This window comes from Dreissena polymorpha, chromosome 9 (assembly GCF_020536995.1).
Source record: "Dreissena polymorpha isolate Duluth1 chromosome 9, UMN_Dpol_1.0, whole genome shotgun sequence".
Taxonomy (NCBI): domain Eukaryota; kingdom Metazoa; phylum Mollusca; class Bivalvia; order Myida; family Dreissenidae; genus Dreissena; species Dreissena polymorpha.
The window spans coordinates 51,918,405-51,942,775 of record NC_068363.1 but is presented as its reverse complement, the minus strand read 5'-3'; the positions used below and the strand labels follow the sequence as shown (position 1 = coordinate 51,942,775).

General features: G+C 34.4%; 1 protein-coding gene and 1 long non-coding RNA gene across 5 annotated transcripts in view; one reads left to right on the top strand and one right to left on the bottom strand.

Moving 5' to 3' along the window:
- The window catches only part of LOC127844822 (uncharacterized), an 11,597-nt gene extending 878 nt beyond the window's left edge, over positions 1–10,719 (top strand). Inside the window, exons 2-6 of one of the 2 annotated variants that reach the window (XR_008032901.1) lie at positions 6,116–6,509; positions 6,777–6,811; positions 6,956–7,373; positions 7,518–7,689; positions 8,178–10,719. This is a non-coding gene — a long non-coding RNA (uncharacterized LOC127844822). Of the gene's footprint in view, positions 1–6,115; positions 6,510–6,742; positions 6,812–6,955; positions 7,374–7,517; positions 7,690–8,177 lie in introns of both variants that reach the window. The other variant, XR_008032900.1, reaches the window with a different exon arrangement.
- Positions 10,720–19,702: 8,983 nt separating this feature from the next.
- The window catches only part of LOC127844802 (tRNA-specific adenosine deaminase 1-like), a 58,301-nt gene continuing 53,632 nt past the window's right edge, over positions 19,703–24,371 (bottom strand). The window contains exons 10-12 of one of the 3 annotated variants that reach the window (XR_008032897.1): positions 23,095–23,181; positions 22,034–22,545; positions 20,991–21,667 (exon numbers count right to left, since the gene is read on the bottom strand). Coding sequence is in view for 2 of the 3 variants with exons in the window: in XM_052375301.1 (XP_052231261.1) it covers positions 22,416–22,545; positions 23,095–23,181 (217 nt within the window). In the remaining variant the exon portion in view is untranslated. Of the gene's footprint in view, positions 22,546–23,094; positions 23,182–24,371 lie in introns of all 3 variants that reach the window. The other 2 variants (XM_052375301.1, XM_052375302.1) reach the window with 2 other exon arrangements.

Below are 24,371 nucleotides of genomic sequence, written 5' to 3'. Positions count from 1 at the left end.
TGTTGAAAAACAAAGCAATAACATTATCAGTTCGCATACTGATTTATGTATTTGCATTTGTTTTTGTATGCCAGCAGTATACCGAGTGTTACGCGAAAACACGAGCTTATAAATGCATGTTTTACGCAAAAGGGGAATAATTCCTCTAATATTAATTATTTAACAAAATACCCAGGTTCTCAACTTAATATGCCGTTTTATTTGTTTCTATGTACAGGAAAATCAATGGTAGAGCTCCACGCGACACTTGTTAACATGATTTTCTGAACAATGTATGAAGCTGTTCGAAATTGTAATCGTATTGAACAATTTGAAAATGACGCATGACGAATATGTACAAAACATTTGAAGTCCATAAAGGGTCCATTCTTGGGTGTCTGGATTTGATGATTATTTTGCATTTTAGTAGGGCATCCAAACAAATGAAGGGTCAACACAATGGGTTTTGTTGAGAATTAAACTTTATTTTGAATTCAATCTTGACCAAATTGCACTTGTTGAGTATAACAGACCGTTAACAATTAATACTTCCACGGATTGGGCGGCGTTAAGCAGCGTACTTGTCAGTCCGTACGACCGTTCGTTCGTCCGTATGTATGTCCTGGATCTTGTGTTTTGAACTAATCTTTATGTGTTTTGTGGAGCGCGCTCAAATTTGTATAGTTAAATGACCTTGATGTGTAGATGATCCTAATGAAAGGAATTTGGGATGCGACGATTTCCAATATATAATATATAGTCTCGTCACATGAAGTTTGCATTTTCAATTTCTCTTTAACTTATGAATGAATCTCGCTAAAACAATTGCAGTTGATTGACCTTTATGTGTTGATGATTGCAAAGAATTTATCTTCGACGATTTTTGGCAGAATTACAGCATCTGTTTTTGCCCTTTTTTATATACGGTCCCCCAAACGTTTTATTTCTAACACCTCTTCAGGTCGATCTCGTCCAAAATTTTACGGTTGAATGAACTTAATATGTAGATTATCATAATAAAAGCATTTTTACTGCAACGAGGTTTGGCAGAATTATGGCATTTAGTTTTTTTCCACTACATATTATATGGTTCCAACATTTTGTGTGTGTTTAGTTCCTTGTAATTTCTTGAAATAATTCAACCTCCCTCAAACATCCGCAGTTAAATAACCCTAATGTGTCAATGATCGCAAAGAAAGAAGTATTTGCTGCAACCAGTGTTGGATGAAGTATAACCCTCTGTCTTTTTGTCTATGTAGAATCTTTAGTGGATTTGTTTACAAACATATGTTGTGAAGGCAGCAGTGTATTTGACACTTTTCTTGTTTGAGTGTCTTAAGGGCAGATTTTTATTCTCGTTCAAACTTGACCCTTTGGAGTAGTGAGAATTGATAAAATTTTAATATGCAAACATCACTTGATGACTTGCAAAAGATTGCTCAGTTGATAAAATGGCATGGGCTCGTATTTGGAAACACCTGCAAGATAAAGTTTATCATGTTTCCCCCATACATGTATATGGGCGCGAAATATGAAAACAACGATGATGTTAGTTACTTGTCAGATAACGAGAGGGTGTTTAATCAAAACAGTTTAGAGTTATACAATTAATACTGAGTAAATGTTATATTGTTTCCACACCATAGTGCGAGTAATGCATGTCGATTAGTTTTTACATTTTTGCACTAACAACACATTCATTGCCTGCCATAAGGTGCAAAATAAAAGAAAATGTATTACAAAATGTTTTGATGCTGCACACTGAACATGTTCGGAAAGGACACCTACACAAAACTGTTTTTCCAGATTTGCAAAGAAATCACCAAATTCAGTTTATGTCATACTGAGAATAAGAAGCATTATACAGGTCTTCAAATAATGAAATACTAGAGCCTGTCACTCTACGATCATATAAAAATATATAACATATAATTATTATAATATATAATATATAATTATATATAGGTCTCTTACGAATGCACATTAAATCGTAAATATTAACGATCGTGCTCATTTTAAATAAACATACAACCAAAAGAAGTTAATGAATTGCTCGAAACTTAACGACATGTGTTAAACGCAATCACTTTGGTAACAAAACATTAAACAATTAAAAGGCTCAGAAAAAAGCAAATGCATAAGTACGCATAAGTTACACACACGGTTATTTGAAAAGTAATGTAACAAGCACAACATTATACTAGTAAGTTTTTTTTTAAAGAATGTCATAACCACGTAATATTTACACACACGTTACCTCAAAAACTATGTTACAAGTAAAATATCTATATGTAAAGTATGTTTTAATGCTTACACTTAGGCTGTACATTAAATTCGCATGCATCGAGAAAAAAGCCCTTAAAGTATCACATTGTGACATGTGGTTCACATATATATGTAACACTATTAAATACACATAATAGTGACTTGAGTCAGGAACAAAAAATATATGACGTATGCGTCAATGACTTCGTATTACTAAACATTATATGCAAATCATATAACATAAAAAAAATGGGAAATACTCCAATTTCATGTACAACATGTATGGTGCTTTTATGGTAAAAGCATTTTACAGAAAAAAACTTAATAGAAATTAATCTGAAATAACTTTGAACTGCCCGCCTGTTATCCCAGTTAAATATCTCTGAATTGTGTGCCGAGGTGTAACATGTTTGCATAGAATATGGTCGATTTCGTTTCCACTTTAAAATGAAAGGGGTTAAAAACAGTACTCATAAGATGATCATGTCATACAACACGTGATATCTGCAAGTTCAAGTACTACTAGAATAAAAAATATATTCGGTAACGAACAATAAGATGCAATTAAGCAAACATAAATATGAAGCATGTAGATTATTTTACCTTACCAATATGGAGATTAAAACGCACGTAAAATGGAATAATATCTCGTACTTCAATTTCAGCAGTATTTCAGTCCGATAACAGATATCACACATTCCCTTGTTGCATGGGTTAACCAGTATGTATTGTACTTATAACTGATAACAGTAATTATCAACGGCCATTTTTAAATCAGAGGAGAAGTAGAATGGCTGTATAGATAATTGAATGACCCATTCCCTCACACATGCTGTGGCTATGTGGCAAGAGAATCGGACCTAAAATCCTCTCAAAAATAGACCAGTGCTCGTCTAACTGCGCTTCTCCGGAATTAAATGAATTTAAGACAATATTAAACATTACAAAATACCATGTATCAAGGCTTATCTAACAAATACTAATCAGAAGCGAAATAAAGGATCCGTCATTTGTAAATAAAACTATTTAAAGATCAGGCAATAGTTAAGTCTTTTTTGGTCAACTGCTTTATTTTAATCCAAGCTAATTAAGTCTGCAAGATTTTTATTAATGAACACAGATTAGGGTGTAATTATGTTGATATAACAAATAAAACCTAAATGCAAATAATGAGATAAAATAAAATGACCAATCTCAGAATAAACAAGAAATATCTTTAAAAAAGATATACGGCGTAATTAGTTTAATGAATGAGATCAAGGATAGCGAATGTCTTTTTCTGTGCAGATCTTAGCTGCATCACACGCAGTACGGGATGTTACGGGGAGTTTTCGCGGCTTATTTTACATTATAACATATTGCTGGTCATAAACCTATAGATACAAAACAGAAAACCAAAAGAAGAATGGAATTGAAATTTAAACATATGAGTCAACCGGCCACACGAGAACAAACCTGTTTTAGTGGTCTGTCGGGCATTGCTATTTGATTCGATTATTAACAGTATCGAGAATCATCGTGCTCATGCTTAAAGTGATATTATGGGCATTTTGCACTGTTGAATTGAGCTGAAAAGAATTAACAGGTCAAAATAGTTAGTTAAAATGTGGTTACTGATCAATTATCTGCAACTCACCTTGCTACCAGTTGTTTATAAAAATATATTTTATATTCGATATTCTTACGTGACCCACCCAGTCCTGTAAGCCGAAATGATCCGTAAAACAATATTGTGTCTTTGTGTCGTATGAACAAATCTGCACTAAAACTAAATTTAGGTTCAACTCGTAAACGCATGATCAGTTGTCAAACGAAAGTACGGTTGATATTCAAATGCATTATTTTTCTCTTTCTGGTATATTGTTTTAGTATGTTGATGCTGCATTAATTACTATAAGTGTATATGAAGTAGAAACATCAAAAATAATCAACGGTTGCGATAGACACCTATAAACTGTTACATGCTCATAATATCACTTTAGTACATTAGGCAATATGGTGGAATAATTATTGTTAAATTTATTAAAAATAATATTTATCATTGTATTGTTGAAAACACATTAAGAATCTATTATTGACATACCATAATTATATTGCTGAATATCTTCTTTTAACATATTTCTGGTCTAAAGAAAATTCCAGGTCACCTAGTTCACGGATAGCGTCTTTATTATATAACGATTATTTTACTGACCGCGAACTCCGGTGATGACCTGTATATAAACTCTGAATGTCCGCGACTTGACCCGAAACCTCGCGGGTTGAAATGCAATTCTTTAAAGTGAGGCCTCGCTTCCACTGCTCTTTATACTTTTACATGTTAACATGTTGACAGGAATATGGAAGTCAGTACTAAATATGAGAACATAGCCTTTTAAGTATAAACGCTTTTGCGCTGGTAATACTCTGAAAATAAAAGGTGTACGCACAAACTGTATTGATGTCGAGAATTGAGTGTAAAACTGTTCTATCTATTAAGCCTTTTCATTAGAGATAAAATTGTTTCATACAGTAAAACAGTGTTACAAAGACGCGGATATGTTTCCAATGTTCTGGTGGTATACTCAAATCAGCCAATGGAATAAATGAAGTGTATTCATTCGTACCTAGCCGCGGGAAATTTTATTTGAATTTTATTGGACACTTACAAAGGTCAAGTCAGGGTGAAAAGCTGGCTTAATGCAGCTTACGCCGAAAAAGCAGAAAGAAACAACAACTACAAAAGTAAAGAAAATGAGACAGTAAAAAAGCACTTATCTCTTTTGTAAATTTGTGCCTAAACACTTGTTCAGTTAAAAGATATACTAAAAGGGTTCAAATAATTCTAGTTCATGGTCATCAACAATGTCCTCTAAGCCTGGCTTCAGAAAAAGTGTTCAATGCCATGACAACCCTAAATAAATTAATACAATGGGACATTATATTCAAAATACACAATCTAAATGTATTAAAGGTTGGTCTCTCAGTGGTGTAAAAACATACTTTCGCTATACACGGTATCATAATAAGGATATATTTTACAGGTGTTGTTGCAGTAACTGCCGCGTCGTTCCTCCTTTTACATACATAAAGCTTAAGTTAATGTATATTTTTTAAGTCGACCCTTTTGGTGGCCGATAAGCCTATACACTAAGTTTATTAATATGTGTGGAACATACGTGTTTAAGTAATAAAACTGAAAAATAAAATTTAGCTTGGAACTATTGTTGTTCATTTTGCGGCTGCTACATCACAGAAGATGAAGCGAATATTTATGAGACCAAACACTTGTTTCAATATCATAAATACACAACTAATTTAAAGTAATCTATATCTTTTTTAATAATTGCAATATTTGTTACGATATGTTTAATACAAGTATAAAGATGATTGCGCTTGCTGTTGTTGATTTTTGTTATTACAATACGTGTAATAATTGTGTCAATGTGCAGGTGTACACGAATAAGTAGACCTTATTATTGTTTCATGTTGGTCTGCGCATTGATAAATTTATATTATAAAAAAATGTTGAAACCTTATACTGAAATTGATCTACGGATAATACTCGCGTTTCAAGTCAGACACAACGACTACTTTAATGCAAATACAACATCTCACATATAAGATCAATAGTTATTGATGTGTGCAACTTCTTATAACTGTATTGGTGTGTGATATAAGCCACTGAACATTCGCCTTACATAAGGCAGTCAAATCCATAGAAGAAACGAGAGAATACTAGCAAACACTTACAAGTGTACATCCATATGGTCAACATGTTATCTTATATGGTTGCGACGGGCATATACAGCATGCGACAACATAATAATATAAATATTAATAATATATTATTTTTAGAATTACATTTAATTTCATTTCACTTTTTCTGCAGAAGCAGCAGGTCCAACCGCAATAAGAAAAGACAAACATATTTGCAAGTGATGTTTCATCTTATAAAGCTACACTTTCACATGATTCATTGACAACTGCTCGACTACCCTCTGATAGTGCACATGCAAGGCTTGAAATGGATGGTAACCAAAAAGGTGAAGACCAAATATTAGACACTCAGCAAAAAAAAGAGAATAGCGACAAGTATTGCAGCTATTTTCAATTATGTGGACCTTGTAACTTGATTAAAAAAAACAAGACGTGCGACCTACATCTGCAAGCTGTGTGATGACAAATTTCTTTGCGATGAATGTAGTACACAACACAGAGCACAACAATTTACATAAGGTCATGCGTTTTCGACCGTTCGACTCACGAGATGGCACAACTAAAACGTGAGTTATGCTGTCGTTTATCTCGAACAAATCGTGTACAAATTAAACTACTGAGGTTGAATACAGGACAACATTCAACTTATTTAGACTTTTTTAACTTCACAGTTCTAAATAATTTATGGAGCACACAATACACTGTTCTTAGCTTATTAGTTTATATCATCAAAATCTTTATCTAGTTGCCAAAAATATTTTGCATCGTTTTTACAATCTTTGTTATGTTTTTATACAAGCCACTATTGTGTGAACCTAAATCTGTTCCAACAGTCACAGAAGCTGCAGGATTGGACCCAACCGATTCGGTATGTTGTTGAATCTTAATGTATTAATTAATTGATTGTAAATCGATTAAATTGACATCTTAATTAAATTATTAAACATTATGTATACGTGTCTGATGTAAATGTTATATATTTAAGATTGCTTTGATGTCCGATCTATTGTAGAAAAAACCTGGTAGGCCGACAGCTACTGAAATCAAGAGTAATAAAGTCCATCTGAGCTGGACACAGCCAATACAGTTTGGAGAAAAGGATTACTTTCAAGTCAGTTTAAAAGAAAACATACCTGACTCTAGATGGAAAGCATATCGCGACTATTTTACAAAGTGTACCGGCGTTTTGGTTAACTTAAATACAGACACTCAATATGTATTTTGAGTGCGAGTTGTTCATGCAGATATGGAGGGTTCTATTAGTGACGAAAGTGATGTTGTTCATACGCTTAGATCCGCCGCATCAGAAATGGTCAGTCTTTCTGTTCGCATGAGTGAAGAGAACATTGTACCGGCTCGATAAGCGTTACCATTAGAGGAAATAAAACAAGCTAGAAATGATAAAGCAAGAACAAGAAAAATTTTCGTTGGTAAGAAAGACGTAACGATGATTGTTGCATAATAAATAATTGTGCAATTCAATATTTATTCTAGCAATGTTTAATGAAAAAAATGTTCTACACAGGAATACAGTATATATACAAATATGATTTTTGCATGTCCAATTTGAATAGGGAATGGACAATACAGAACACCCATTGAGAAGACTATCATGTTGAAACAGGAACTGGAAAAAGTACTCTAGTTGATGGAAAGGCCAACTACGTTCTGGGAGTTGAGTGGGGCGATCCCTTTAGATCTCAACTTGTTCTTGATGAAAATGAAACAGAGAAATCACATAATAAGGTACATTTGCTATTTTTATAAATTTAATTACAAATGCAAATATCGTGTTGGTGTTTTCTCAATGACTACATTTGATTTAAAACATCTGTAAAGAATTTAAATCATTTTAAAATAGGATTAAGTGTTCTGTGTTTGTTCTTATACACAAAAGAATATGTTAAGCAGCTTGAAAATGTCAAAAATATTAATATTCACACTTTACATAAGGGGTTCAAACAATAATATGTTGCATGATTTATTTATAAGTCTCGTTCTACCCCGATGAATGTAATATTTTGTACTAGCACACGGAACAAACCATGACCTTTGTTGACATTTTGTAACGCTGTAAATTAACATAATGAAAACATCCTATTTGTTTTGTCATTCCATTCTTTTACACAAAGTTGTTAATATATATGGTTTACTTTAGATATACTTCACTATGAATTACTTTGAAAAGTATAAGTGTGTCTTTTTTAATTCATAAATTCCAGTGCTTTTTTTAGGGATTATCACATACTGAATGGATTACTTGCTACACAGTTCATCCTCAGAAAGGAAGTAAATACCCGTACACTATCAACATAATTGATACTCCAGGATTTGGTGATAGAAGAGGGGTAAATAGAGACAAGAAAACTGTCGAACATTTTCGATATTTATTTTCATCGGATGGGCAATATGGAGTAATAGACATTGATGTTTTTTGCCTAATATTCAATGCGCATAACTCCCGAATTATAGTAACGGAGAGCTATATAATCCAGTCAATACTGTCATTGTTTGGGATAAATATTGAAAACAACATTTGTTCCCTGATTACATTTGCAGATGGCAACGATCCTCCTGTCAATACAACGCTACAAAAAATAGATTAGCCGTTTGGAGAACGATTCACGTTCAATAACTCTAGTCTTTTTGAAAATAACACAAATAGATCAACGTCTTTTTCGCCGCTTTTCTGGCAAAAAACGCATGAGGGTTTTGAGAATTTTTTTCAAGCATGTAAATACTTTGTTTAAAAAGAGTTTGCAACAAACACGTGATGTTTTATATGAAAGAAAACGGATGGAAGTAACAATTGAAAATCTACAGACGCAACTGTATGGTGCCCTCGACTTAGTTAAGCAAATTAAACATGAAATGGATATTTTTGACAAAAATAAATCCATAATAGCTGAAAATATTTTTTTTCAATATGTTGTGACGGAAGTGCGGCAGAAAAAACGCGCTCTACCTGCTGGGGTATATGCAATTAACTGCACTTACTGTCACTTTACATGCAAAAGACCGTATGGTACATCGAACGATACGAATGGCAGCGCAGCAAAAGGCTTTTGCGTTGTTTGTCCGAAAAAATGTGCTTGGACACAACATGTGAATATTCCTTACTTGTTCACCTATAACACTGTTGAAGTTAGGAAGACGTATGAAGAGATGGAGAAGAAATATAATGTTGCTTCGGGGGAATAAACCTTTCACTGGAACAAATTCTGAAACGAATGCGTGAGGAGCTGCAAAAAAGGATGGAATCAATAAACGGTATGATGGACATCGTTAAAAACAGCAATGAACGTCTGACGGACATTGCACTTCGTCCACGCCCAACGAATGAGGCAGAACTGAACAAGCACATAATCGGACACGAACAGTTTACAAAGATAATTGGATATCAAGGACGGGTTGGGGCACTGTCCACACGGCTTGGAAGGACAGGGATCGCTGACACTGCAAAACAGCTAACCGATGAGTTCCAAACCGTTGGAATAAAAGAAAATGAAAAAGATATATTTCTGAAAGGCCTGCAAGGTATATACAAAATATTTGGCATGAATATTCCTTAGGCTGGCAAGCATTTTCGTTCATTTCTATAATAAATTAAACAACAATCTATGTTAAAACAAACGCAACATGTTCATGTTGCCGAAAACAAATGTGGTGATTAAACTTTGATATAAATTGAGTATACTTTAGTTCTGACATGTGTAACAAAGAAAAGAATAATACGAAAAAAGTAAATTTGCAAACGTGTGATTAGTTATACAACGACACGCATCTGTTTAACAAAAAAAAAACGCAGTAAATCAATCGTGGGCTACGCACAAAAATTACGGTCGCCAAATAATTTGAAAATAGTTCGAGAAAACTTTTTTTCGTTATTATTATAGCGTCCTATATTAATCATGTAGTGTTCTATATTAATCACGTAGTGAAGTACAACCGTTTGTAATTGTACATGTTTTGATATGTTTAAGTTCATAACAAATCATAATATTTTCTGACAAGCGTGTATCAAAACATTGTAATAAAATCTTTGATACACGCTTGTCGGTAAAATATTATAAAAATTGCAGACTTTTGGTATGGTATGTTACTTACCTAATTATTGAGGTGTCCATTAAACGCTGTTGTCTGTATTGTTGATTTGTATGCTGCCTTTTGTTATTTTTTTGATTAATCTAAATTATATGATAATGATTAACAAAGGGTTCCGAAATCATGAAGCTGTATTTAAAATATGATTCAGTGTAAGTATTACAACGGTAAACGATGTTTATTATCAAACAACGCTGGCTATCGCCGCCATATGTTAATTATTATAAATCGGAACACCGCAATAACTATCGTTAAGCCGTCACACTTTCGTAAGTAAATTCACTTAAGCAGGGTATTTTTTTCTAGAGCAAAAATTTCCATTTTAAACACACTTTATTGCGAGAATGTTTATTGGAGAAAACGGGCTTGTATCTTAAAATCTCGTTTATGATTAAGCTGATTAGTCTGATAATACGTTGCTTACTATTGTAATAAACATAAAATATAAAAATCATTTGCGGGGCTAAACGCAATTTGTATAGTCTTGCGAAATGTATGAATTGTATTTTTGTAAATGTGTGATGAGATATGATAATATTTGTTTGAATGGTGAACCGCGCTTTTCATGAACGAATGAGCTATTATGTTAACAATTTAAATAAAGAAGTCCTGAACCCAGAAATTTGATGGTTTCATGTAATTGGAAGAACGCTTAATAAAATTACTAATGTACATGGATTTGTTCATTTTTTCCCACATACAATGTCAATATCGTTTGTCTTAATAATTGTTATTGCTATCTCAAAAATGTACTATAGCGAATGCTAAAAGCAGCATTGTTTTCGGCGTAACTTGGTATTTGACCTATGTTAACCTTAATGTTTGTCAAATGGAATGCATAGGAAATCTCTAGCCCCAAATCCCAAATTAATACATAGAATTGTTGCATTGTTAGAACAACTAAATAAAAAACGCTTTAGTTTATTTCTAACAGGTATAAAGTCATCATGTGAAAAACTGCTTGACGCCTTGTTTTGTGTTGTTTTGTGTTGTTTAGTGTACAATTACAATGTATTGGCGTTCGTTGTCGGGAAATCTGCACTTTTTTGAGACATATTCATACGAAACATACACACCGTTTGAGTTCTGAGATATTTACGAGTAAATGTGTCGGTTTTGGCGTTAAGCTAATAATCCATCTTAAGTTTTTTTCCCAGTCACCTTGCGTTCAGACCATTCTTTTCCAATTGTTCTCTTCTTGGAATAGATATAAACAGTCTGACCAAGTTTCATTTAGATTGAGTAATGAATGCGGCTTCTATAATGATAAAACGTGTTTTTTTTTCTATATAATCTGTTCTAGATAACTGATTCGAACTTGCACTAGCAATCATCAAGATAAACATTGTGATCAAGATTTGTCAAGATAGAGCGGAAATCTGGAACAAAACTTAAATTGTCGATAAGATTTGACCTGGTGACCTGAGAAACGATGGACATTTCTGGGAACCATAATAAAACGTAGAGACATAAAATGTGTCATGCAACAGCATCACCTAAAGAGCGTTAACATTGTCATACACGAGCAAAATGAAATTGTTTAATAGCAGATCTGTGTTTGACAGCAGATCTGATCCCGCGTGTTCATTAATGAAACCTTTTATATTATGAACCGATTGTATTTCTAACTTAAAAGATCGATTATTGAAAATCTCCTGGGTTTATTATTTGTTATTTTTGTTATTAAAAAAGTACGGTATAGTACGACATAAGGTTCTTCGAAGTTTAATGACGATTACTTGATATTATATTACGAAAGATATTACACACGTGGCGCCTTTTATAAGTCACATATTGATTTACATTACACAATAACCTTGTTGAAATTAATATTAATACACATTCAAAAAACGTAACTGAAAACATGTCATCTGTTTAATGAAATATGTTTGAAACAGTACTGAAGTCGTTTCCATGCTAGAAAGGTGCGAACGTTTTAAATTGTCCATGTACAATAAAAGACGTAAGAATAATTTGACTTGCATGTCCGTACACGTAGAAACACAATTTTGAAAAAGACGATCAAGATGGCAACATATCGGTCATCCATGTAATGTTTTATGATCATTTGGAGAACAAATGCTTTTTGAAAATCCATAACTACATATAAAATTGATGACACGTTGTCATTAACTCGGACGCCTTCGACCATTTCCATTTGACAATATGTATAAATCGGTCAGGTCAGCCTTTACCAGACATGTTACAGCTTAATAAGCGCAAAGACTTTCTGTTCACAGTGATTCACTATTAGTGAGTTTACCTAAAACATTGTATGAGTTTTACATAGTTTTAGTTTTAAGAGAACAATACACTGTGAACTTATCATACTAGATGCATAGTTAAACGAACATCATGACAATGCGATCGAATAGTACGCTTCGTTACGCAAAAAAGCATGCTATAATGCACAAATGCACGCAAAACATGCAAATACAAATGCACGCAAGTTTTTAATAGTATTATAAGCATGCAAATTTACATTGTATGCGTAAGATAATCAATTTTCGATTTTAATAATTTCCATAAATATATAACCTACCTGTCACATAAATCAATATGCGGTTTTTTCCAAACTACGGTCATGTATAACGTTATATTGTAATAACACTAATTATAACTGAATGATCACGTCCTCTTAACAATACCTTTGATATATTTTTACTACATGCATGGTTTAGATAAACGACGTGCTATGTACAAGTCATAAACAATTTGTGTTCTGTTTTATAATGTATTTTTGAGATCTTCACTTTAATCTGATCGACAACCCTGTTCATAAAATGGAATATGTCTGTTGATCTAAATATTTTTTACAAGAAGCTGCTTATCTGATATGGTGTCACATAATATTCAGTGTGTTATCACCTAAAATGAATATGCATTTGAAAAAGGTCTTTAAAAAACCAAATATCACTACATTCATATAAACTAAGTCATGATATTGAGAATTTGCCACAAAGGACACAAAGTAAAAACAACTTTATTTCCTAATGTTTTAAACGTCTGTCCTATATATTTTTGCTTTTCCATATAATTTGCTACTAGTTGTTTATAAAAATATATATATTATTTTCGATATTTTACATGATTCACCCAGTCCTCTAAGCCGAAATGATCCGTAAAGCAAAATTGTGTCTTTGTGTCGTATGAACGAATCTGCATGAAAACTACATTTAGACTCACATCGTACATCGAATCATTGCTGTCGTCAGTAGTCAAAACGAAAGTTCGGTTGATATTCAAATGGATTATTTGTCTCTTTCCGGAATATTGTTTTAGAATGTTGGTGCTGCATTAACAAATATAAGTGTAAATGAAGTGAAAACACCAAAAATAAACAACGGTTGCGATAGACACCTATATACTGTAAGATGCCCATAATATCACTTTAACTGCAATGGTCAATTCTATAGTGTTAATAAGGCTTAATTCTGGATACGGATAGATACGATGCAGGGTCCTTCGGCGTCGGCGCAAGAAAGAGAGGGTGATTAGTCCAACTGTTGGACAGCTGACCGGAAGCTGGCAACTGTCTCTGCGCGTACTACACTTTCATCAAGTTTATTCCACGCGATTATAGTCTTAAGAAAGAATGAGTTTTTATGTTGTTGAGTTTTGCACTGGTTTGGCACAAAGTACTCGGAATTACACTCAACAAAAGTTATAACCGACAACTTTTTGAAATTATTTAATTTCAAAACGGTTTCATGAAAAATAACCAAACTTCAAAAGTCTTATTGTGTATCGAAAAATACTAAAATCACATCTTTGCGGTAGTGATGAATGGTCGTGCGGATAGGAGGGTTCGAATCCGACTTTGTGCGCAAAAATCACGTGCGCACTTATGAATTGTTACACACCACATCCTAACTCTACTGAAGTTGTCAGCGGTTTCCAACAAACGCAACACTATGGCTAGAATGTCTATGAAGGAGCGTGGCAGAGCCATTGGAATGCTACAGAGTGGTACATCCATAAGACAGGTACATTGCTCGTTTAAATTAAACAACAGATATTGAATAAAATTCGTCAATTAAGACACTATTTATGGTTTAAGCCTGTTGTTAAGTTTTTTTTAAACATGTCTTCAGGTTTCTAGAGTCTTAAACAGGAGCAAATCGATTATCAGTGCACTTTGGGCAAAACTTCAACGAACCGGAAGTGTTGCTAACATTCATTGCCGTCCTCGCCGGAGAGTTACAACTCATCGCCAGGACAGGTACATTGTACTAACACATTTACGTAACAGATTTATACCTGCTACTGAAACTGCAAGGCAAAATAACGCAATGAACAATCGTCATGTTTCTCCACAGACTGTAAGGAATCGCCTTAGAGCCGCTGGAATACGCTCTCGAAGCCCTCGTAAGGTCCCCATACTCACCCCCCCCCCCCCCTAGACATCGAAGAGCTCGTCTAGTTTGTATTGGGCAAGGCGATATCTGAGGTATTCAAGAGCCGATTTGGGCAAATGTCCTTTTTGTTGATGAGATAAGAGTAAAGCTACGTGGAGCTGATTGCCGTATACGGATATATCGTCGCTGGGGAGAAAGAAACCACGATAATTATTTGTTGGAGTGGATCGTTTCCATGGTGGTTCCATAATGCTGTGGGTTGGAATGTCTTTGCATACAAAGACCCCAATAGTGCGGGTTAATGGTCATCTTAAGGCCGTAAAATACCGAAACAATATCATTCAACCTTACGTTCTACCCCACATTCGAGCGAATTGAGGGATGGTTTTAGCACAGGATAATGCTACGTGCCACACTGCAAGGGCAACACGGGACATGCTTGCACAGAACAACGTCCGTATTCTTCCATGGCCAGCGCAAAGTCCGAATATGAACCCCATTGAACACGTATGGGGATTACTAAAGAGAAGGGTCCGGGAGCTGCAACAACAAAACACCTTACAGGACGTATCACGTGACGTAGTGCAGGTTTGGGCCGATATAAACCAACGTGAGATACGAAATAACATTGTCTCAATTAGAGCAAGGTGCCAAGCCGTAATTGCTACCAATGGAGGGTACACTCGATATTGACAATCCGTGGTAGTAATTTTGTTACTTTTAGATTTAAGGGTGACCATATTGACTCACTATGTTTACCTCCTAAAAATATTTTGATCCTATTGAAATTTGGTACAAATGGTGATAATAAAATGTTTAAGTATTTGGTATAATGTGTTTTTGCTAAGCACATTACGCAGAGTTTAAATATCTCAAAATATCAAGTGGTCGGTTATAACTTTTGTTGAGTGTATTTGTATAGTATTTTCGACAATATTGTCAGCCTTATTATCTGAGAAAGTCTTTTAGGTAACTGCGTTTTGTTACATGGACTGGGGTTAGGAATTCATGGCTTGTTAGGGCAGGCACCAGCCAATCGACCACCATTTAGAAGGATAGAAGAATTGTCTTGCCTTCCTTCTTTCTTGAAGTGGAGATATTTTCATATCCTCAAATATTCTAGTGACACAGCCTGGAGTTATATTGGTGTAGTAATCGGTGATCAATCATGCTGCGCGCTGTTGGATTTTTTTCCAGTTTATCAACGTCTGTTTGTAGATGTGGGTCCAAGACAATGGAGCTGTAATCAAATATGGACCTTACTAGACAAGACAATTAGTTTTACGGCAGGATTCAGGGCAGCGTGTAAAGTTACGTCTAAGGAAGCCAAAAGTGGAATTTGCTTTTTTCGAGATCTTGTCAATGTGAGAGCTCCAATTTAAGTCTCCTGATATTGTTACTCCGAGATATGGATTTACTGGAACGTGTTGGAGGATGTGGTTTTCTAGTTGGTAAAATCTTGAGGATTTCTGGTTTATACTCAGGATGTACCATTTCCGGGCGTTGAAGCGCATTACCCATGTGTTGGCACAGACTTCTAGTGTGTTTAGATCTTGCTGTACGATATCGTGATCATGGTGACTTGGAATAGTGCGATTAACGAGGCGATCGTCTGCAAATAGGCGGACGGAAAACTTTATTGACTCAGGAATATGGCTGATGTGGTAGAGAAATAGCAAAGGTTAAGGGCCAAGTACTGTGTCATGGACTCATGTCTGTGAAGAAGTCCTTTAGCCAGTATTTAATGTTTCCAGTTAAGCAATACAACTCTATTTTGTGTAGGAGTTGTTATGTTGAACGGTATCAAAGGCCTTACAGAGTCGAAATTTGAGGAAATCGTGAACAGTTGTCAGTAGTTTCGTTTCGCAGGAGTATCCAGTTCTGAAACCATGGTTTAAATTAGTAAGAATTTTATTTTTCTTTAAAAAAGGAAATAATGTGTTTGCATGTAATATGTTCTTTGAGCTCACATGTTACGCAGGTTATGGAAACGGGTTTGTAATTTATAGCAAGGTGGACGTCGCCTTTCTTGTAATTAATGCCTTATAAAGACAACTGCCCCGCCACCTGTCGGCCATGTTTTCCAAAGGACCGGAACCATTTCCAACTTAGGCTCATATATCATTTTAACAAATGTTCTAAGCAAGTTCCATGAAGATTGGACCAAACATTCGACTTTCAGAGTCGAATGTTTCACTTTACACAAGGTTTCACTTTAGCCATATTAGGAAAACTGCCCCACCCCCTGTTGGCAATATTTTTAATGCAAAATTTTTGCACTAGGCTCAGATATTATTTGAACAAATGTTCCTGCAAGTTTCATGAAGAAGACAAAGTGTTACTTCCAGTGTTAACTAGGTTCCATTATAGATAATATAGCCATATAAGGAAATGTCCCATCATATGCTGCCATGTGTTACAACAGACCACACTTTTTTCGAAATCGGCCACGATATCCTTACACAATATTTTTCGGCAATGTTTTGAAAAGATTGAAATAAAAATGTGACTGCATGTTTAAATAGATTTACTATAGCCATATTTGGAGAACTGCCCCGCCATCTGGCTCAATGTTTTTTCAATGGACCGGAATCATTTTCGAATTTAGAAAAATGTTCTGACAAAGTGTCATCAGTTCCATCAGCTTTCCCACATTGTACAGGCTCTACAAGTCCCTCGTAGTCTCCGTCCTACTCTACGGCTGCTAGACCTTGACGCTTTACGCGGACACCGAACGCAGGATAGAGGCATTTGAACATAAATACTTCCGAAGACTGCTTCGCATCTCCTTAACGGGGCACAAGACCAACGAGTACTTCCGGAACATGATTGCACCACTTGTTGGTCCACAAGAGCCCTTACTGGCCATAGTAAAACGACCAAACCTGGCTTGGTTTGGACACATCACCAGGCACGACTGCCTGTGCAAGACTGTCCTCGATGGAACGCTAGAGGGAGGTCGACGTCGAGGCCGTCAGAAGAAAAGCTGGATGGAAAATGTAAAAGATTGGACATCTCTTTCAATGGATGATTTACTTTCAGCAGCACACAACTGACCTGGCTGGTGGAGGATTTCTGTATTGTCGTCTCTAATTTCCCCAACGGCCAAATACGTCAATAGATTGATGATGATCTGACCAAGTTTATTAATGAAGATTAGACAGTTAATGTGGCCTAAAGAATTTTAATAAGGTAAATGTTGACAACGCAAGACCAACACCGGACAAACAATTATCACAAGAGCTCACCACGTTGTGAGCTTATACAAATGTGGCAGTATATACTGTTTTTTAAATGTCATATTGCAATTATATAATATAATTTATGTAGGTTACTATATATATCATGTATATTAATAGATCTTTTTAAAACGATGTGTCTATTCTGCAGCGTTGTTTTGTAATATTGTCTTTTTAATTCCAAAACAATTTTGAATATAATATAAATATTTAAGTATGAAATACAAAACGAATTTGTATCGCCCAAAAAGACAAAAAAGCAGAATATTTATACAACTTATTACAGCAAAAACTGACTTCAACATTTGTTTTACACATTTGAGTTATGGAAATGGTGTTTGTATGGGAAATACCGGTATCGTTTAAAATTTATAAAATATAAAGGGTTACGCACGTAAAGCGATTAAATAATTTACGTTTTTTCCGTTGTTTTCGTTAAGACTTGTGCTAATATGTGGATTGCTTACATCAGCTACAATATGGTAAATGCAGTACATGTATATTGGTTCGGTTATTCGATAGACGAGTTAATTGTTATTGTTTACATTCGGGATTTTCCGCGCATGCGCACTGACTGGTTGGCAAAAACACTGGTTACAGTCACGTAAAACATGTATAAAGGGCTTTTGTTTAGTCAATTAAACGATAAAAAATCCGAAATAAACATTACAAGTCTTAAACAATAGTGTAAATATATCATATTTAGTACTAATAAATGTATCATCATATATATAATTTCCTCTTTATAAAAATACAAATTAGTTATTAGTATCAGAGTAAACGTGGTCGGAAGACTAAATACTGACAATACCACACAACAAAACAATACATTAGCCGTATTCTTTTTTATAGTAAGACTTTAAAAAATGATATTTCAAAACTTATAAAACATATATTAATTTGATTATAACTATAAACGGTGTGGATATTGTTATTGCTCATCAGCGACCGAAAGTGTATTATAAGAGGCGCATTTAATCAATTATAAAACAAAGCCATAAAAAACGGAATACATTAACAATCGTTAAATGTTGTTGTAATTTTCTTTTCCATAGAATGAATTTTCGTTTCGTTTCCATTGAATAACAATATTAATACATTTTAATATACAAATGAAAATAAAACCTGCATCTTGTGCAAATTGAACTGTCTTTGCATGTATATTGAAATCTCTTAACAAGTAATAAGGAGTGATACATTTAACAATCTAGCATTTTATGATAAATATATGTATTTATTTAATTTATTTTACGCAAATACTGTTTATCCATTGTGATTGCTTGTTTTCATGATGGTGTTACGTGCAATGCAAGAACGTATAATCTTTACACTAAATTGACGAGTTTACATTTGCCGGTACCCGCGGTAAATACATCAATTGTGTAGCAGTAATATTGAACAATATTTTAACTTTAAAGACATAAAGCACTGTATTATTATGATTAAACTGGCTAACAAATAAATACACATGTTCCTGTTAATCCGTTTCGGACAAATATCTTCTTTTTTTAATATGTTAAATTATTTATTAAAGCAAATGTTACGTATTTTGGCTTTAATATTTGGCTTGCTCAATATGACTGCTCAATATGCCAAGAGATGACATGGAAGTATCATAAAGTCTGCCACATGTGGTCTATGCAAGGACCCAATTAAAGTATAGGTCCCTATGTTTATGACGCCGGCATGTTTTCTGTGTAATTGTCTGGGCAGTCTCCGATCATAACGAGATAATATGCTTGTGACGAACAACGGTTCAATTAAACACCAGGTTAGAAATGCTGAAACAAGTGTCAAAATTGGTGTGCACAATTAAATAAAACAATTAGATTTATGAATTTATTTGTTGTGTAACAAGGTAAGTTTGTACAGATATATTAAGATTAAAATCAGTTACTATATGTTGCGAACAAAAAGCGATCTACTTGTTGTTTGTTTCCATCCTTATTTGTGTTCTTTCATTAAATTTAATTTATTCTAAACGAATTTACATTTCTGAAATTTTGTATCTAAAATGGACGTGAAAATGCGGTTAGTAGAGATTTTTGTGGTAACCACATACCGAGCTCGTAGATAGTGTACGTTCCACTCCAGAGCTCGTTTTTAGTAAAAACAAATAATAACAACAATATAATCGTTCAAAAAAAATGAATTTCCACGCATGCTTATGTTTTATTCAGACATAAATAGTAAAATTATATTTGATACAGTTCATGATTATCAGTAAAAACGATGATAATGTCAACCTTCTCTATATGCGCTTATATGAATTCCACCTCTTTTTGCCAACCAGTGGGCGGAGTCTTAACTTTGCAAGTGCGTGTGACGTCACGCGTTAACTCGTCTATAGGAAATGAGCGATAACTTTGACGCCCTGAGTTTGACACAACTTACCTATATTTTGTAAGGCTGGATGCAAAACAGATATAGTAAATAGTCAGTGAGTATATGCGTTTTATTCGTGTTTCCAAGAATGTCCGGACTGTAGCCCGTTGGCCTTCAACGTGAAATTTTAAAATACTGCAAATGCTCAACATCTCTATTATATAACAAAGCAAGTAAAACCCGTCTACCTTCCTAAAAAGTCGAGATCATAAAACTAAGACTGTAAGTTTGGTTTTCTTCAAATATTGCTAAAACAAGTCACCACAAATAACCTAAAGCATTTAACACCGGCTCCCTACCTCACAAATAAAGGTCAAACATGGAGGTTAAAGGTCAAGTTGAGCCATCAAACTGATGAAAATAAAGAAAATTGAAAGAATACTAGTGCTTATTGTATGATTCCGCATCAGTTTATGTGAACAGTCTGTCTGGTAATGTCTTCTTTTTTTCAGGCATTTCTCATCAAGCAACATGCCTCCGTTCTGATGATGCGTCACTTTTAATGGGGCTTACTATTACTCGTGCTATACGTTTATGTCTAATCATAATTTTCCAGTAAAGAACAATAATGATATATATAGGGAAAGTACTTTAGAAAATAACGACCTCTAAACACTGTTCAAGTTACCAGTTGCAGTCGCCACCATATGCGTAACCATCATATGTCATATCTCACAATGTAAAATGCTTATCTCGCTCATAATACAAAAGCTTTTCTCCTATTGTGTAACATAGTTCACCTGAGTTGCAAGCTTACATTTAGAGAATAAAATTTTACACATTGTTTTGTAGTATATCAGATGCATGAGATGAGGCTTTACATAAAATAACTGCATGGCTTGCCAAACCGTTATTTATTCGTGCTGAGCCGTTTATATGACAAAACAAGAGGCCAATAAAATGCATAAATGTTTATCATACCCCTCTATTTTTGGTAAATAAATTATAAAAATATAATCACTAAGAATCTGCATTTAAGTCCAAATGAGTTCATTTTACGACATAATGACACAATTTGCATGACGTCATAAGCATGCTCAGATTCATGTAGAGCTGTTGAAAAAAATTTATGACATGTGTGCTGTTTTTTTTTTCTTACAGTGGCATTAATGTACATATTGGTATCTTATTGTTGGTTTGGTTTAAACTAACTGCAGGAATTCAGGCCTTCAAAGTTGATTAAGAGTAAAATAGCTTTCTTCTTAACAAACATATGATATAAACCACCACAGACCCGATATAAAAAACAAGAGCACCGCATAACAGGTGCCACACTCGGCTGCGAAAGCTTGTCAGAGATTATTATAATTTTTTTAGAGGTCACAGTGACCTTGACCTTTGACCTAGTGACCCAAAATGGGTGTGGCATGTAGAACTCATTAAGGTGCATCTACATATGAAGTTTCAAAGTTGTAAGTGGAATCACTTTGATTTTAGAGCCAATGTAAAAGTTTGAGCACGACGTCGGCAGACGGCGGACGACGAGCAGGCTATGACAATACCTCGGGTTTTCTCCGAAAACAGCCTCGCTAATAATATAAGGCACCATGGTATAAAGTCGACACCAAACGGCGACGAAGTGGTATAGTAAATGTGAAGAAGTGCTTGGAACAGCCAGATGGATAAATGGAAATCAATCTGAAATTATATGTAAAGGACGAGATTGCTTATATTGTCAGCGGCACAATAGGTATTTCAATACTCAATCAATGTTCAGTTAGGAAATACGTTGTTTTTGCATGTTTGGTCAAAGGGCACATAATTCCCCAAATGCTGCAAATCCTCTTTGATTCAATCATGATTGACTAAACATCTGTCCAGAACATTGCAACATGAGTTGTGTGTGACTTAAGAATTGAACGTTTTATAGCTGGGGCACACATTTAACAATTATGGTATACCTTACACAATAATGTTTGCTTTTATAAACGGCCTGTAAACTACTTTGTTTAACTGCATACAAACATGTTCAGTAATATATATTATGTAATAAATAGTGCACACCACTTTGACTTCTAGTCATACTGTGACATGCCGCTCACTATGCAAAGTTCTAACAAGCTCATTCTTCCCTTTTCGTCCGATAAAAGTTTGCAAGCTGGTTAATTGGCCACTGAAACATGAGGAAGCCCCCATTATTTTTTAATGAATATTTTTCAAGAATGCTGACCATGTTCCAGCTAAATCAGAAAGGCTGCTAATAGGATGTACACGATAAGCCATAAAATAAATTAATTCTCATTAAGTCGTTATTACTGACTTATCAATACTCCAATAATAATATACAGAAATGACCCAAAATCCAACTAAGCCAATGCTGGTTTGTAGAGAAAAAAAGCAGCTGTTCTGTCATGTATTAAATTTTCTAAACAAAACGTAAACAACATCAGGTAAAATCTCCAAATCCTGGTGGTTTGTGTTGCCATGTTTTGAATCTCCCTAGCAACTGCTGCCATGACGTCTGGTAACTGACAGCAGCCATCTTGAAATCCCTGTATGTCTTCAATGTATCAGATCTGGAAGTAAATATTTAATGTACGAAACTAAATCTATTGCATATGAAATACTATCCAAGAATATTGCTTTACTATGTTATCCAAACACATAACACACCCTTAAAGGCATTAGGAATATCATGAAATATGTGGTATGCATTGGACCATCCACTCCATGTGCACCTTCAAAAAAGAGTTTACTGTGAAGGTGATGAAAAAAACACCAACCACACAGTTTTAGCATTGGTAACATAAATATTCAAGAGTTATAATATACTGTCATGAAAGCAATCATTGTGTTACATAATGGTTTGTCTCAAAAATAAAGTTTAGCATAACAAAGAACATACTTTTTTAATCTAATTATTTTGGTGATATTTGCCATTATAAATGTACATTAATCAACTACCAGTGTAAGGAATATACAAAAGATAATTTAACAAGATAATTACATAACATGAATTTACCATTTAGCTGAAATTGAAATTTTGAATAAGTATATATCACATAAATAATGCACTATTAACAGTGCATGACTAGTCAATTAAAGCCTCAGTGTAGAATTCCAACCTGAGTGATGTGGGCAGTTTTTCTGCTGGAATATCTGCTATCAAAGCCTTGAAATGTTGGAAGAGAGATCGGCTACACAAGAGACTCCTGGAAAGCACAGACAATGACGGTATTATATATACTGGCATTGAAAAGTGATACTGTAATACAGATGAAATTAAACAGTATTTTGTAGAGTTTGGTGGATAGATTCGAACTTATTAATGCATGCTGGATTAAAATAAAGCCTAAGAATTATTGAAGCTCTCTCGAATCAGTTTTCTGGGTAGAACAATTAATTGGTGGCTTATAAAGTAATCTGGAGAAAGTTCCTTTACTGAACATCAAACAATAGATATCCAAACTGCAATATGGACAGGGGCCTTGGATGTCCCAATTGCAAGATATACATCAACCTAAGATGTCCCAATTGCAAGATGTACCATGACTCTAGTTTCCCAATTGCAAGATGGATACAGTATCAACTAAAATGCCAATAACAGAGTATGGAATGTAGAGAAAGAAAAAAGTCAAAACTAAGTAGACGTGTGTCTGTAGTCTCACAACAGAGAAAATCGGGGTCTGTAGTCATCTAGCAAAGTGGAAATGGGTATGAAGTAAAAAAAAAAAAAACATGTTCTGTACTTACAAAGTAGACATGTGCCTGCAGTCTCAAAATAAAGTGGACGGTATGTAGTCACCAAACAGAGTAGACCTAAGTGTTTAGTCACAAAACAGAGTAGACCTAAGTTTTTAGTTAAAAAACAGAGTAGACCTACATGTTTAGTCACAAAACAGAGAAGACCTAAGTGTTTAGTCACAAAACAGAGTAGACCTAAGTGTTTAGTCACAAAACAGAATCGATCTAAGTTTGTAATCACAAAACAGAGAAGATCTAAGTGTTAAGTAACAAAACAGAGTAGACCTAAGTGTTTAGTCACAAAACAGAGTAGACCTAAGTGTTTAGTCACAAAACAGAGTAGACCTAAGTGTTAAGTAACAAAACAGAGTAGACCTATGAGTTTAGTCACAAAACAGAATGGACCAAAGATTGAAGTCACAAAAAATAGTATACCTAAGTCTGTAGTCACAAAACATAAAAGACCTAAGCGTTTGGTAACAAAACAGAGTAGACCTAAGGGTTCAGTCACAAAACAGAATATACCTAAGTTTGTAGGAACAAAACAGAGTAAACCTAAGTGTTAAGTCACAAAACAGAGTACAGTCAAACCTGAATTCAGCGGTCAGTCAAGGGAAATGATCAAAGTGACCGTTGTCCACAGGTGACCGTTGAATTC